This window comes from Barbus barbus (assembly GCF_936440315.1).
Source record: "Barbus barbus genome assembly, chromosome: 2".
Taxonomy (NCBI): Eukaryota; Metazoa; Chordata; class Actinopteri; order Cypriniformes; family Cyprinidae; genus Barbus; species Barbus barbus.
In genome coordinates this window covers 44,377,069-44,394,006 of record NC_136730.1, presented here as the reverse complement: position 1 = coordinate 44,394,006, position 16,938 = coordinate 44,377,069, and the positions used below count along the sequence as shown (strand labels likewise).

Sequence of the window (16,938 nt, the reverse complement as noted above, 5' to 3'; positions counted from 1 at the left end):
ATTAGAAAAATAATGCACACCCGAGGTGGTGATGCGGCCACGACGCGAAGCGGAGTGGCCGTTACACCTCGGGTGTGCATTATTTTTCTAATAATTCAACGGTCCGGAGTCAATTATTCCGCTTATACTACGGTTGCCACACCTCAAGACATCGATCAGATTATATATTTCAAGGGATTCGTCCGGTTTTTCTACTTAAATCGCTATTGTGAGTAGGATTATTTCTTCCGCATCTCATCCAACGACTCTTTTGCTAGTTCCAAAACGTCATTTTAAAGCTGGCAATGGAGGCTTGAGCCGTTGATAGCAGACTAATGCAGTTAATAATGAAGTTATTAGAAAGAGAGCGAGAGAGACAGAGACACAGAGAAAGAGAAACAGAGAGAGAGAGAGAGCTTGTATGAATTAGGCTACCTCTGTGTGTCCCTCAACAGTGTTCTGAAGCACCGTCTCTAAACTGTAAGTCTGCTTTAAGATGCAGCGCTGTTATTACCTCGCTAGTGAGAAATGTCATGTGTAGCCTTAGTTTAAGTTGCTACACTAGGCTAACTGATAAAATCGTCAGGGCAGCGCTGACAACGATGCGAAGTGATATGGAACTGTAATGCGGTCAAGAAAGCTGCCTGGAACTACGTTCGCCGTGCGTTTCCCTGAAAATAATTGCACACCTCAGAACGTTCGTCAGCCAATCAGATTCAAGCATTCAACGGCCCCGTAGTATAAATTATATTATATTATATTACTTATTAATATTTTTAAGTATTAATAATTAAACGTAATAACACTTTTATTACGTTTTCTAGGTATTTCAAATTTTTTCAATTTTCAAAAATTGTTTGTTTTTCACCTAGTATTTTATTTCAGCTTTAATTAATTTACTAAAAACATGTTTCATAGTTTTATTTTTAATTTCAGGTAACAATCACAACATTAATTAAAATGACTAGTGAAAAGTGTATTCATTAAGTTTATTTGCTATTTCTGCAGTATATAGTATGCAAAGTTATGGCAAATTTTCTTGTAACTACTACCTTTCCCAAGTCTTTTTTTAAGTGCAAGTTTTTTATCTTACATTACATTTTATCTCAGCTGTATTTCAATAAATGAAAAGCATTTTTAATAGATTTAGATAAGTCTAACAAGAGAAGCTTGCATACATGAAATGTAACAAAAGAGCATCAGTGCAAAGGCAAAAAGTTACTGATTTACAAAAGTGCAAAGAGAAAATCTTCCAGATTCCTAAAAAAGTGCAACATGCTCAGTGCAAAGATAATAGGCAAAGCAATAGTGCAACGAGAAAACGTTACAAATTCCAAAAAATACACACAAAAAAAATGCCACATGCTCAGTGCAAAGGCAGAATATTACAGATTTATGCAAAAGTTAGCACATTGCATTTCTTTGGCGTCTGAATAAATGCATTTTGTAATTTTTTTTACGATTACGTCCGCAATTTGTTAGTTATCATTTTTGATTGTGTGTGTGTGTGTGTGTACAGGGATGTATATCCTGGAATTAAACCTGAATACACACAGACTCAATACATACAGCGTAAATGCTTATAAATCATATAGAATTAGTTTTTTTTTTAGAAAGTAAAAATGCACAAAGTTTCCTGTAAGGGGTAGGTTTAGGTGTAGGGTTTGTGTAGGGCGATAGAAAATACAGTATGTGCAGTATAAATACCATCACGCCTATGGAGAGTCCCTACAAGGATAGCTGACCAGACGTGTGTGTGTGTGTGTGTTTCCCAAACCTTCTGGTTGATGATGTTGATCCATGTGGAGGTGCAGTTGCTGAGGTCGGGCCCCTGCTGGTCCCACAGTCCCTCGGGCCCCTGACAGGCAAACACAGCCATCCCTGCACACAGAAAGCAGCCGTTACTGTGAATTCATATCACACTGTTAACACACACACACCAACATCCTTCACTGCTGCTTCCACAGATGACAAGAAACGCTTTCAAACGTCTGTGATCATAAAAGAATGTGTAATTACGTCCTCTGATGGAGATAAAATCACTGCAATCACTGTGTGTGTGTGTGTGTGTGTGTGCATGTTGATGTGGTTTATGAGGACACAAATTTGTATAATGACATGGGTATGACAGAGGTATGAAGGTGGTTTATGAGGACACTGCCTATGTCCCCGTAATTCAAAAGGCTTAAAAAAAACATACTAAATGGTGTTTTTTTGAAAATGTAAAAATGCACAAAGTCTCCTGTGAGGGCTAAGTTTAGGTGTAGGGTTGGTGTAGGGCAATAGCACACACAGTTTGTTCAGTATAAAAACCATTACGCCTATGGAGAGTCCCCATAAACCACAAAAACCAACATGTGTGTGTGTGTGTGAGAGTGTGTGTGTGTGCGCGCGTGCGTGTGTGTTTTCGCTCCCTGGAGAGCACTGGTAAAGGTCAATTAAAGCTTGTGGAGAGAGACATCTCATTCTCAGCTCTAATTAGAAGGACAGAAGAGGGGAAAAATGTCATATTCTTCCAGTCGGGTGACTGTATCGGCACTCAGGTGAGATCACTGACACACACACACACACACACACATTCTAGATGTACTGTCGACACACACACAACAGCAGTGTGATAAAAGACTATGTTCAATAAACACATACATTACTAATAGTACTAACAATCAAAATTAACACTGTCTCCGCTAAATAATGTAGTCCAATAGTCTACATGTGGGGAAATATTTTTAATAAAAATAAAGTTACAATATTGTATTAATCCTTGTATCCTTGTAAGTGTTGTTTAAAATATCTGTTTCTATGTGAATATATTGTAAAATGTAATTAATTTATATGATCAAAGCTTCATTACTCCAGTCTTCAGTGTCATCTTCAGAAATCATAATAATATGCTGATTTACTGCTCAAGAAACATTTCTGATTATTATCAGTGTTGGAGACAGTTGTGCTGCACAACATTTTTGTGGAAACTGTGGTACATTTAATTTTTCAGGATTCACAGATGAATAGAAAGTTCAAAGGAGCAGAATTTATTTGAAATATAAATATTTTGTTACATTATAAATGTCTTTCCTGTCACTTTTGAACAATTTAACGCATCCTTGCTAAATAACAGTATTGATTTCTCAACTTTTGAGTGATATTATATACTGGGGTGTTAAAAAATACACACGTGTCAATCAAAAGCTAGTGTTTTTGTGATGTTGTTGTTGTTTTGAATGAGTTTATGAGGATGTTACTCTGAGAAATGACCAGAGGACAAAAAGTCTGACGCTCTGAAAAATTCAAGAACAAACAACTAATCATAAAGAAACTGGCAATCACATGAAACCATGGAAACAGACGGGAGGACTGGAAAGGTTTGGATATGAGCAGCGAGAGAAATGAAGGGAAGAGCTGAACTTTAAAGAAAGAAAAGGAGAGGAAGGAGAGTAGCAGAGCGAGCGCAGCAGCCGTGTGTTTGATGCGTGTGCTGCGTTCCTGTTATTTGTGCTCTCGCTCGTCTGCTGCGCATCCACACACTCACTAATAACCACAGAGAAACACACCACACCTGGGTTACCAACACAAGCTGTTAAACATGCAGTGACCAGGGCCGATTTGCTCTGAAGGCGTTGCTATGCAGTTGCTAGGATGTTCATGGTTAAGAGAAATGTTACTTGTTAATATCCATCAACTAAAATAGAGGGACTATACATTCTTCTTTTTTTGGTTAAAAAAATAATAACTATTATTATTATTATTATTACTGATTATTTTTTAAACATTGTTCATTATAATTATGTTTGCAAGTCAAACTGGTTATATTAAAAATAACCAATAATCGCACTATGAAAAACAGTAATTATTGCAAACAGTATTATAACAAAGTTACAATTTTACAATAATACTAATACTATATATTTTTTATTATTCTAACTGCATTTCAGTTTTTTATTTTCACAAATGAATATATTGTGTACAGTAATTACAGTAAAAAAAAAAAATCATATTTGTCTTTACTATCCCTAATTAGGCTTGTTATTTTGGCATTTCAGGCTCATTTTGAGCATGAAGTCTGCGCTTTCTGTAAATGTAATTGTTTAGTTGATTAATTTATTTATTTATATTGGTTGTGTGAGATAATTATTTTTCAGAAATGTTTCCAATTTTGTGCAAAACAACCCTGCATGCTGTTCAATCGTGAGGAAAAAGTCAAAACAGAGAAAAAAAAAGTCAAAACAGAGAAAAAATAGTTACGAGATGCAACTCAGAATTTAGAGAAAAATAGTCAGAGCTATGAAAAACTACGTCAGACTTCTGAGTTTTTATTTATTTTGTAATTCTATCACACAATTTTACCCCCCCACCACACACACAATTCTGAGTTTACATCTCGCAAATATCAATTTATTTATAATTAAGTTTATTCCGCAATTGACTTTGAGTTTGTTTTTTCATAATTCTGACTTTTCTTTCTCAGAATTGAGCTTATATCTCACAATTATAACTTTGAGACAAACTTTATATCTTGCATTTTTCTTTTTTTTATCTCAAAATTCTGAACAGCAAATCTGACTTTTTTGTCTTCAGAATTATGAGAAAAATTAGATTAATTCAAAATTTTAAAAAGAGTTACAAGAAATTAACTCAGAAGTCTGACTTTCTTTTTCATTGTTCCGACTATTTTTCTCTAAAAAAGTTTATAATTACAGATTTTCTCTGAATTGTGAGAAAAAGACAGAACTGTGAGATGCAACTCAGACAAAATTGCAGAAACAGACAAAATTGCAAAAAAATAAGTTTTATGTTTTATGTCTCATTATTGTGACTTAATTTTTTTTAAATTTGAGATTATATTTAAAAAAATTGATTTCATGGTGGAAATAATTGTTTGCATAACAAACAAAGAGTATTACTCTAACATAATTGCATAAGATATTTCAATATCTTGAAAGCGATAAAGGGTGTCTCTTTTGATCAATCGATGATCATAGCACTCTGTTCCTGTCCAAGTATTGGCGCAACTAAGTAACCAGTGCATCTCTCTGCGCCCTCTGCTGGTGAACACAATCACTACTCGGCTGCTCTGGACTGCTGTAACGTACCGATGGTTCCCGGCGGGCAGGGCTGCTTGGCCACGAGGCCCTGCCGTGTTTTGGGCCAGGTGATGGAGGAGTCGGTGACGGGGCTGCAGAACTCCACGGCGATGTTGGGCAGGACGGAGGACGGGTCGGAGCGCGCCGTGATCCCGGGAAGAGCTGCCAGCTGCCGCTCTGTGGTGGTGCTGCGTGGGACCGCCGGCATTGTGGAGGGAGATCGGGTGCTGCTGGTCATGGTGGTACTGGTGGAGGTGGAGGTGGAGGCGGTCGTCGTGGTGACGGTGACCGGGCGAGTCGTGGTGCGTGTCGTCGTCGTGTCCATTAAGACGTTTCCTGAGGAGGAAGTTTCTGGAATCAGAAGAAAAAATATGTAAAACTGATAATTCTGGTCCTTGATTCTGATTGGTTGAGCCACGTTCAAAGCCGTTGTAAATTACTCTACAAACATACACCTCTTTGTTTCTGTGTGTTGCTCGGCAACCAATTTGTTGCAACCACAACCGTTTCTGAGGAACTACATTGTTTGACAGAAGAATAATTGCTGCGTCCCAGTTTGCATACTGTCCATCCTAAACAATATTCAAAAATATAATTAGTATGTTCCAAATCGTAGTATGTAGTAAGAGTATGCCAAAGATTCCGGGATGGTCTGCTACTTGAAGATCGATACACACTCTAACGGCTAATATTGCCCACAACACACTGCGTGGTGGATGATGATTTGATTAGAACTACAAAACGCATACAAAGTGTTAAAAAACTACAAACATGGCGGATATGCGAGAACGATGGATAGGCAGAGAAAGGGGTTTGAGTGATAAAATATCAATGTCTAACCTGATTAAGAAATATTTATTTAATGTTATGTGCATTATATTTCATCTGCAGCAACATTGTTATAGCGATACGTTTAGTCATTAACTTTTAAATGCAACATCATACAAACACATGAAGAGAGTTCTCGGCATGATTGACCCGAGACTGGCAGATCAACGTGCCTCTTCATTTCTCTCCAATACGGTAGGAAATTAAATTAAATGAAATTTGGATTTTGTTAACGGATAAGATGATTGACAGGACCGTTTAAACAGTGACAGAATGCATGTAACTAAGGAATGGAGTGCTTAGTGCCTAACAACTCCCTTTAGCTGTTTTAAATTCACTGTAAACCACGGCGTCACAGGGCTTATTGCTTTATTTTAGAACACAACAAATTATATTTAAATCAGAAATGATATTCTCTATAATAATGACCATTATTATAAATATACATAGTAACACATTATCTCGCAGCAAATTGCTTAAATAAAAATCAACCAAGCAGCATCCTGAAGAAAACGACTTCATACTGAGATACAAAGTCAAACAGTTATATAAAGATCTAATGCAGACATTTATCTTATTCATCTTTATCTTCAAATCTACTGCTGAATTTCTTGTCAAAGTAAACCTTGGAAGAGTTCTTCTCCAGAAGCATAATTACTGTAGATGTTCAAGAGTGAAGCCGTGCTGTCTGCATTGTTAAGGATTCAAGATGAATTTGTATTATTATTATTATGAGTGCCAGGAGTGCCAGAAACCCTCTGGTTTTTCTCATGATTATGATTACTAGAGGTTCAAAGGCAGAATATGTTTTCGCTGCTTACTGCTATTATGCCAGACGTGTTGCTATGGTAACTACACCTTCAACTCTAAATCTGTAAACTCAATAAGCACGCTTCTTATACTTTATTGTACATATTAACAACAACCTACACTTCATACACAGAAGAAAGAAAAAAAGATATGTGTGTGTGTGTGTGTGTGTGTGCTCCCCTATCAGGCATAAAATACATACACACCCACACCCAAGAAACACCACTAAGCAAACTGCTATTTTCATTCCAATACCTGCTCATCTATAAACACAGAAACAGGCTGCTTTACGCAGCTTTAGTGCAATTATTAAAAAAGATGGAAGCAATTAAGCAAATAAATAAATAAATGCATTCTAATCTTATGAAGAATGTCTGCTGCTCGATCAATCAAAAATCAAAAACACAATATGGCTTTAAATGAGTATTCAGCTAAAAATAAGCTGCAATTAAACTGCACAGCATGCTCCAAAGTGCATACATACTCAATATATCCATTCATTTTCAATACACAGAGTGATGTATTCCACAGGAATCACATTAATTGTTTGTTATTACAGAGATAAACTTTTTACTTGCAATAGCATGCACTGATGAACGGATAAGAATAAGAGCAGAAATGTGCATGACGTGAGTAAACAGACAGGATGATCAGCTGCTGACAGTTCTCCAAACACAAATAAAGGGTTGAAATGATCTGGCTGCTTCTGTGAGTCTCTGATACTCTGAGCCTCCAAGGAGCTAATGTGCTAATAAACACAGAAACCAGTGAGAGAGAGGAAAACAAAGCAATAAGCCAACAGAAGAGACTCGGGAGGAATTATGGGAAAGGCCCACGACCCAGGAAATAACACACACACACACACACACACACACAGGCTCTTGTGCTGTAGGGTGATGTGACGGTAATAGTTTTGTGTTTGTGTGGGCAGAACATCGACTCCAAACTATAATTGTTTACATTACAGAAAATTACATTTCCTGCCGTTTTCACAAACTGACCGCGTACGGCCAGCAGCACTATCGTTAACTTCACTGGTAAGAGAGTCTCCCCCGGTCTATTAGCAAAGAACTGCCCAAGAGACACCTGACCGACATGCAAACCTGCCAACCACAGTCTGGTTTCAGTTTAACGCACCATTTAGAGACACCAATGATCCCACAATATAGCCATGAAAAACTAATTCACCAAATGGTACAGTGATCACGGCTCATGAATAGACATAACTCACTGCACTCAAGTGCTTCCAACAAAACGCTGAAATAAATACATGAATAAAGACCAAATCACAGCCCATTACAGCATTACATCACTTGCTCAGCAATGGATGCTCTGCAGTGAATGGGTGCCGTCAGAAAGAGAGTCCAAACAGCTGATACAAACATCACAATAATCCACAAGTAATCCACACCACTCCAGTCCAATCAGTAAATGCCTTGAGAAACCAAAAGCTGGTGATTAATCTGTGCTGATTTTTCTCCTGATTCAGAGCAGATGACTTTTCCACTGGCGTTACTATTAATTATGAACTTGAAATGTCTTGAATTTGTTTCTTACAAACACACAGCTTTTCACTTCTCCAGATGTTAACTGATGGACTGGAGTGGTGTGGATTATTGTGATGTTTTTATCAGCTGTTTGGACTCTCATTCTGACGGCACCCATTCATTGCAGACCATCCATTGCTGAGCAAGTGATGCAGTGCTACATTTCTCCAAATCTGATGAATAAACAAATTCATCTACATCTTGGACAGGCTGAGTGTGAGGACATTTTCAGCACATTTTCATTATGAACTGTTCCTTTAAAGTCCATAATCGCTTGAGTCTGCTAGCATGCAAACTAAATCTACATGTTAATATTCACTCCAGCGTTTTTATGTGCTGTAGCATAATGAAGTTATTTCAGTAACTCAGTTTTTGATTATTAATATTATGTTTATTAATTCCACAAACCCTACGCTTGCCCACTATTAATTCTTTGATGAGCAATTAAAAGTTCAGCATCACCTGCTGCAGGAGTTAATTCTGTTTTAAAACTTTAATAAGTCGTGCCTAGAGGGCTTCTATACTTATAAAAGAGCAAATCAACCTGATTATTAATTTTTCTTCCAATTTTTGACCTCAGCCATTTTATAGATAAGGATAGTGATAGTCCAAAGAGAGGCTAATGGGATCAGGTGTCCATCTGCACGTCTTCAACTCGCTGATTACTTTTAAACAAGTTGAAAATTTGGTGCAATCCAACCACATTATGCATGATATTTCATATCCAGTTTTAATTTTGAACAATTAGTATTTTCTGAGTAGTATCTATTAGTTAAAACACATATTTGAGTTTTTAATTACTTCTGCATTTCAAGAAGCACGTAGAAGGAACCTTTTTAAAGGGGTCATGAGCTGCCTTTGTTTATTATTTTGTACTGTTCTCTGAGGTCATCGAGATTTTTACATCAAAAACATCACTTAGAAGTAATAAGCTATTTTCTGTCCTGTTTTAACCCTCCTCATCAGAATGCTCTGTTTGTATACGTGTGGTGGATTGTAGACTAAGAAGTAAACGCCCACTGCTATGATTGGCTAACAGTTGTGTATGTTTGACAGCCTACATCCATCATAGATGGATGCATAAACACTCAGTAAAAATCAAATGATCTGTAATAACAGACGGAGCAAAAGTGACCATGTAATAAAAACAGTTACTCACACTTGCGTGGTGCGACATCAGATCTAATATGTGACCCTGGACAACAAAACCAGTCTTCAGTCGCTGGGGTATATTTGTAGCAATAGCCAAAAAATACATTGTATGGGTCAAAAAAGTCGCTTTTTATTTTATGCCAAAAATTATTAGGATATTAAGTAAAGATCATGTTCCATGAAGATATTTAGTAAATGTCCTACCATAAATACATTAAAACTTAATTTTTGATTAGTAATATGCATTGCTAAGAACTTAATTTGAACAACTTTAAAGGTGATTTTCTCAATATTTAGATTTTTTTGCACCCTCAGATTCCAGATTTTCAAATAGTTGTATATCGGCCAATTTTGTCCTATCCTAACAAACCATACATCAATGGAAAGCTTATTTATTCAGCTTTCAGATGATGTATAAAACTCAATTTTGAAAAATTGACCATTATGACTGGTTTTGTGGTCCAGGGTCACATGTAGTTGCACAGCTTTGTCTTTTAGTTTCAGTCTTTCTGAAGATCCTGCATAGAATTGTGCCTTGATTGTAAACTAATCCGTGATAAAATTAAGTGTACAAAGTACCAAGTTCTTACTGACGTGGCCTTCATCAAATAAAGTTTATTGTATGGATTCTGTGTAGACCTGCTTTTGCCGCTCTTGTCATTTACTTACAACATGCGCGAGTCAGTGGGCGGGGCTAAACAAGAAGTGGTGTAGAATCGGTGGGTGGGGCTAAACAGGCAGCTGCGTATAATCGGTGGGTGGGGCTAAACAGGCAGCTGTGTATAATCGGTGGGTGGTGCTAAACAGGCAGCTGCGTATAATCGGTGGGTGGGGCTAAACAGGCAGCTGTGTATAATCGGTGGGTGGGGCTAAACAGGCAGCTGTGTATAATCGGTGGGTGGGGCTAAACAGGCAGCTGTGTATAATCGGTGGGTGGGGCTAAACAGGCAGCTGCGTATAATCGGTGGGTGGGGCTAAACAGGCAGTGTCCAGACTGCAACTAAAACGGTCGCATTTGCGACCAAAATTATTAATTTGTGACTGAAGTTTTTGCTGAGGTCACCACTGGCGATTATAGAAATTTACGTGTTATGCTTTAAAAAATTGCATGTAATGCCTTTTTTTCCCTGATTGCTTTGCAATCACATCATTTGTTATGTTAATGTAATAAATTGAGATGATGCACATAAAAGTTTTAGTGGAAAAACAGCCTGCTATAAACAATTCCAGTTGTGACGGTATAAGAGCGATCGAAAATGTGCAGAAAAGCAGTGTCTATTTCATGCACAACTTGAACAAACTACAACAGGCAAAGCTGTCAGCTGTGTGGATATTAACATCGATACTATGGCTATGCTGTGTTCTAGGGGTGTCAAAATTAATTGTAGCAACGATTCTGCATCTATGCAGTAATGGACCATAATCGATTAGCCTATGACGTCATTCGCATACACGCTTGTCACGCGAGTGTTATAAGTGCACTCTCTATTTTAAAATCTGAGCTCTGCTTTTTCTTGTATATGTGTGCGCGCTAGAGACAAACGCGGCAGGCTTCATTGAACAGAATATGACCTGTGAGACACCTGCTTGTGCTTCCAACTCGCTGTTATTTTAGTCTTTTACTTTAGATATGCTTATTTCTGTCGCTTGGAACGCAGTACATAATAGATGCACGAAATGCATACTGACAGACTTTCGCGTGCGCTTTGTGTTTGTTTGTCCTGAAGCTGGCGGCTGCGGTTAAATGCACTGCATTATAATACGAAATTGATGTAAACACTCAGTTTTCAGAACAGGACAGAACAGGATATGTAGAAATAGATCTGTGCATTAGTGTGAATGCAGTCTATTAAAGCTGTCAGTGTCTATGATCTCATCAGTAATAATCAAATGGCAATAATGCTGAGGAATCTGTAAACTTGTGATACTTAAAGCACTCCCAGATACTGAAAGTGTTTTTTGTTCATCACTTGTACTCATCTTTTCCCCCCTTTATTACTTTATCCCCCGGTTTCACAGACAAGACTTAACCCTAGTCCTCGACTAAAATGTAAGTCTGATCTGTTTCAACTGAAATAAACTTACACTGACTGATCTTAAAATATATCAGTGCCTTTGTTTTGCCTCAACATGCACCCCAGTAATGTTTTTTTCTAAGCATGTTTATAAAAATTACCTTAAATGTCCTAATTGAACTATGGCCTAATCCTAGCTTAGTCTAAGCTCTGTCTGTGAAACCAGGCCTATATTTGCTTGTATGTTTTGAAGCTATATTTACTTTTAATTCATAACAATAATGAATTAATTATATATTAATTAATATATTAACATAATTATTTTAAAAAGTAGCCTGCTTATATAATTTAATAAAAATGCACAAAATAAATCTGATATAATCATGATGCATCGTGATACCGAATTGAGTCGAATCGTTGACATGCTAATCGTAATCGAATTGAATCGTGAAACCAGTGCCGATTCACACCCCTACTGTGTTCTGTCAATACGTGAACTTCATATTATTTGTAGCGCACTTGCCATCCAATAATCGCAATAAGCTTTGTGCTTCGTTAACTTTTAATAAACAAAGTATCAGTTTTAAAATTCTGCCAAATTCATAAGGAAATTCAAACAATAAATGTGGTTTTGGCGCTCTTTAATGCGGCATGAGCGATCGCTTTAGCGCCCCAGTTCAAGCGGCACGTGAACCCATCATATCTTCCTCTTTACTACTATAGTATGAAATGAACATGAATGCACATCAAACGGTAGGCTTACAACTGTCTGAAATGTCTCGTGTAAGCGCTCATTTAGTGTTTCAAACTAAACAATTCTTTGTGACTGTATATAATTCTTATGTTGGAAAAGACATTTAGTTCCCACATTAAGTGAAACTTATATGATAAAGACAAGAAAATATGAGACATAAACACATGACAGTATGACCAAAATGTTAAGGTGTTAAAAAAATAACATGTTTATTCTGTGGCACCTAAAAATATTATTTGGCGCCTAGTTTTGTTTCTTATAGGAGCCAATGGCTCCTTAAATGATTCTTATTTTATTTTGTCTGGAGCACTGCTGTAGAAGCAGGCGTTGATCTTGATTCTGTGGAGGCGGTGTTTAGCCACACTATTACGTCATGGAGTCGTACATTCCACAACCTGTCCTTTTTGCAGATTGGCTTAAATATAAGCTGTTTTTAGAAACTACAGAAAGATTTGAGTTCTGAAACTTACAGGGTTTTTTATAGTATAATGACTTCTTATATGTCAAAAGATCAACCGAATTTTGGTCTCTCAGTTCATGACCCCTTTAACAATAAATGATAACAATGATAATAAAAATAATACATTTTACGCCAAAGTTATAACCTGCCACAAGCCATTTGCTGAGGACAAAACAGCCACACATACACAATCACACGCAATGATTGCAAACACTCTCATTTTGAGACTCCATAATAAACATTCACAGCATGTAAATCAATGACAGCCACGAGTGCAGCTTCCAGCAGCTCTGCGTCATTAAACACAAACGCACAGAGATGCTTCATCAGGCGCTGAGGGAGGAAAATGCTTAAAACCTCCAGACGCAGCAGAAAGATTCCTCCCAAAACCACCTGACCACGAGCACGACACCTCAAACACACTTCAGCTCACACCTGATGTTTCCTGATATCTGCAACGACTAAAGATTATTATATACATCATGTGACCTTGCATCAATCCTCACTGCAAGTTAATGGCTTTTGTTATATTTCAATAATGTTCATTTGTAAAATTTCAACTGATTATAATTTCAATAGGCTGCTTAAAATGAATAATGATCATTTATAACTGCACACACTGCTGTGAGCATAAAAGTATAATTTTAATGGAAATCATTTTAATTTACTTCAATAGTGTCATTTCATTACGGCCGCAGAGCTACATGTTAAAATATTTCACAAAACCCCAGCAACTACCCAGAATACTCCAGCAACTACCTAGAAACCAATGAGGACACCCTAGCAACTCCCTAGCAACCACCCACAATACCTTGGTAACCGCATAAAAACACCCTAGCAACCTAACAACCATGCAGAACACCTTAACAACTCCCTAGCAATCATCCAGAACACTGATCAACTGATCAAAAACGACAGTAGAAACATTTATTATGCTACAAAATATTTATATTTCAAATAAATGCTGTTCTTTTTAAATTTATTTTCATCGGTGAATCCTGAAAAAAATCAAATGAATCACAGTTTCCACAAAAAAAAAAAATATGTAGCAGCACAACTGTTTTCAACTTTGACAACAAGAAATCTTCAAGCTTATTGCATTTTAAATTAAATAAATGTGTTAAATTGTCAGCCCTAGTTGCTGATTATGTATAATTAATTTGCATCAGTAACTTAAACATGACTGTTTCCCGTGGAGCAGATGAAGACGGACTGACCGAAGCTGCACGTGATTGAAGTGTGTGTGGTCTGAACCATCAAAACCAACTCAATTAACTCAACCTGTCAATCTGTAAATCTGTCTGTAATTTCCAATCCAAGCAAGAAACATTCTTAAAACATTCTGTCCATTATCAGGCAGAAGCAACGGCGTTCCACGCAATGCGCCACGTTTTAGCCGCGTGCTATTACACTTAATTTGAAGTGCTCTTCTTGTCATAATTATCTCTCGTTCGTCTTCTCAGCACCAAAGAAAATGAAGAGAAGTTTCTCTGGCTGTCAGAAAGAGCTCATTACTTTAAAATGTCTCTCTATTCTGGTGTCTTATCAGTGCGAGTGAGAACTGGCTCGACTCATTCATGTCTGGCAGAAAGATGAAGCATCTCTATCACTGCTCACTCACAGCCATGCTTAATTAACATTTGGACCCTTTTCACTGTTCTCATCATATTGCACACACACACACACACACACACACACACACGTTTGTTGTTGTAGTATTGTTTTAAGTGAATTGTTGAATGCCAGAGTCAGCTCTCTGATTCTTAACACATGGGACAAAACTCACACTTTCACCTGCTGTTAGTTTTTAAAATACTAATATTGACACGTTGATATTACAGGAATTGCCTTTGTGCCTCTTTATCTGCAATGTCCTAGCAATGACCCAGAACACCCTAGCAACACCCTCATGAACACCAGAACACCCTAGAAACTTCATAGCAACTCTTCAGCAACCATCCAAACACCTGCATAGCAGCTACACATTAAACCCTAGCAACCAGCCAGAAGCAACCACAAAGCTACCACTCAGTACACACTAGCAACCACCTAGTAACCACCCAGACCACTCCAGAAATTGAATAGCAGCCACCTAGAAACCAAAGAGAACAATCCACAAATAATGTAGCAACCATAATACACCAGCAACCACCCAGAACTCCACTATCAATCACACCTAGCAACCACCTGGACACCCTAGCAACCACATAACAACCACCAATAACACACCAGCAAGCAGGCACCTATAGCAGCAACCAAACAGAACACCCCAAAAATAGCATAACCACCCATAACATACCAGCAACCATCCAGCAGACAATCAGACACTGTAGCATTCACATAGCAACCACTGAGAAACAACCACATAGAAATCACCTTGCAACCACTCAGAACCCCCTTACAATCACATAGCAACCACCTAGAAACCAAACAGAACACGCCAGAAATACAATAGAAGCTGTAACACACTAGATACCACCCAGAACACCCCAGCAAAAACATAGCAACCACCTAGGAACCACACTTAGCAACCACCCAGAACAGCCTAGCAGCCACCTATCAATCAAACAGAACATCCAAGCAACCACATAACAACCAATTAGCAACCGCCTAGCAACCACGTAGAACACCCAGTGACCTAGCAACCACTCAGAGCATGCTAGTAACCATACAACAACTTCAAAGCCTTCAAAGTTCAAGCTTTTAAACGACACCAAACTTCCTGTCTAGGAAAGTTTGTCTTGACCAACGTTTTTTTTATCCTTTTGACAACAAATGAAACCAGGTCCTGCCCTTATGCTTGTTCAATAAATTTCACTCAAAAAACTTCAGTTTCATGCCAAACTTGAACATAATAGGAGACAGACGAATGCATCTGAACACGTTTAACAAATCAAATCCAAAATCCTCTAGATGTAAGCTTTATTTTTCCTCTTCTGCAGCCTGTTTTGTGAGGAGTCTGCAGGTCTTGACTCTGTGTATTTTATTAGACCGAATGCCAGACAGAGTCTAAAGATCTCCAGTAGTCATAGCACAAAGCTGTGCTCTTCTGAGGTCATGGCTAAACATATTTCACTCTGCATATGGGCCAGATTAGGTCAATTACTGTCTGCCTAAAGGGGCCCTGCAGAGCAGAACGCACCGGTATGGCTCGCCAACAAGCATCCCGCACCAGCTCCAAACATCACTGCGTTTGACGTTCCCTCACATGTTCTGAATATCAGCAAACGCAAAAGCTATAAGGAAGGGAGCTGCTATTCCACACAGCAGGTCAAAACAGGAGATCAGTATCTCACACGACACCATCCGTCACAACAGCTCCAGGAGGACATCTCAGATATGTCAAGTTTCACAGGAGCCTGAAGAAAAACAAGGTCCTGGTTCAATAACGATCACTGTTTTGAGAATTCATACTTCGCTTTACTGTGGCACAACAATAAACATTCATTTTAAGAGAAATTGCATTACATGTTCATATACAGAAAGCCATGTTTATTTTGTGAAACCATCATCTGTATCACATAAAGACCAGAGAAAATATTCTGCGCCTCATGTAGGGTTTTCTTTACTGGTGTCAGTTGTGTTATCTAATGCTGATTTCAAGGTGATTCTACTGTGTGTGATTATTTTGGAGGTTACATTCTAATTTTATTATCTATGGCTGATTTTGTTATTGTCTGATACTGATTTTGGAGATTATATTCCAGTTTTGTAATTTAAGCCTTTTGATTTTGTATTGTTTGTTTATTGTTTGTATTGTTGTATTGTATCGAGTTAAGATCTGATGATGATTTCTGTGCTAACTTTGTTCTCTGATGCTAATTTTAAAGATTTCAAGGTAATTCTAATATATTATGCTGAATTTAGAAAAAATCTGAGTGATTCTGTTACCTGATGCAGATTTTGGAGAATTCTTGGTTATTCTGTTCTCTGACGCTGATTTATGTTCATGTTGTCTGATTTTTTTTTTTTGGCTGATGATTTTGCATCTGAGTTTCATGATATGATGTCATAATCAGGCACTGACCCTGTACTAACTTTGTTCTCTGATGCTGATTTTAGACATTTCAAAAATCAAATCTATCTATTATCTGCTGATTTTAGAGATTCATATTGTTCATGTTATCTAATCCCTGATTTAGACCCCCCCCCCCCCCCCCCCCCCATTATGTTTGAGTTTTGTAACTTGAAGCTGATGATTTTCTAAAGCTGGGTTCCATGTCTTATGATGATTTCATTATTGAACACTAATCTTATGACGCTGTGCAAATTTTGTTAACTGATGCTCATTTCAGAGATTCCAATGTAATTC

General features: G+C 37.6%; 1 protein-coding gene across 1 annotated transcript in view; it reads right to left on the bottom strand.

The window, feature by feature from the left end:
- Nucleotides 1–16,938, bottom strand: part of LOC306881696 (adhesion G protein-coupled receptor L3-like) — a gene marked incomplete at its 5' end in the record, with an annotated part of 194,108 nt that overhangs the window by 77,078 nt on the left and 100,092 nt on the right. The window contains 3 exons of the mRNA XM_079435914.1: nucleotides 1,757–1,860; nucleotides 5,070–5,411; nucleotides 7,700–7,801. Coding sequence (XP_079292040.1) covers nucleotides 1,757–1,860; nucleotides 5,070–5,411; nucleotides 7,700–7,801 — 548 coding nt within the window. The remainder of the gene's footprint in view (nucleotides 1–1,756; nucleotides 1,861–5,069; nucleotides 5,412–7,699; nucleotides 7,802–16,938) is intronic.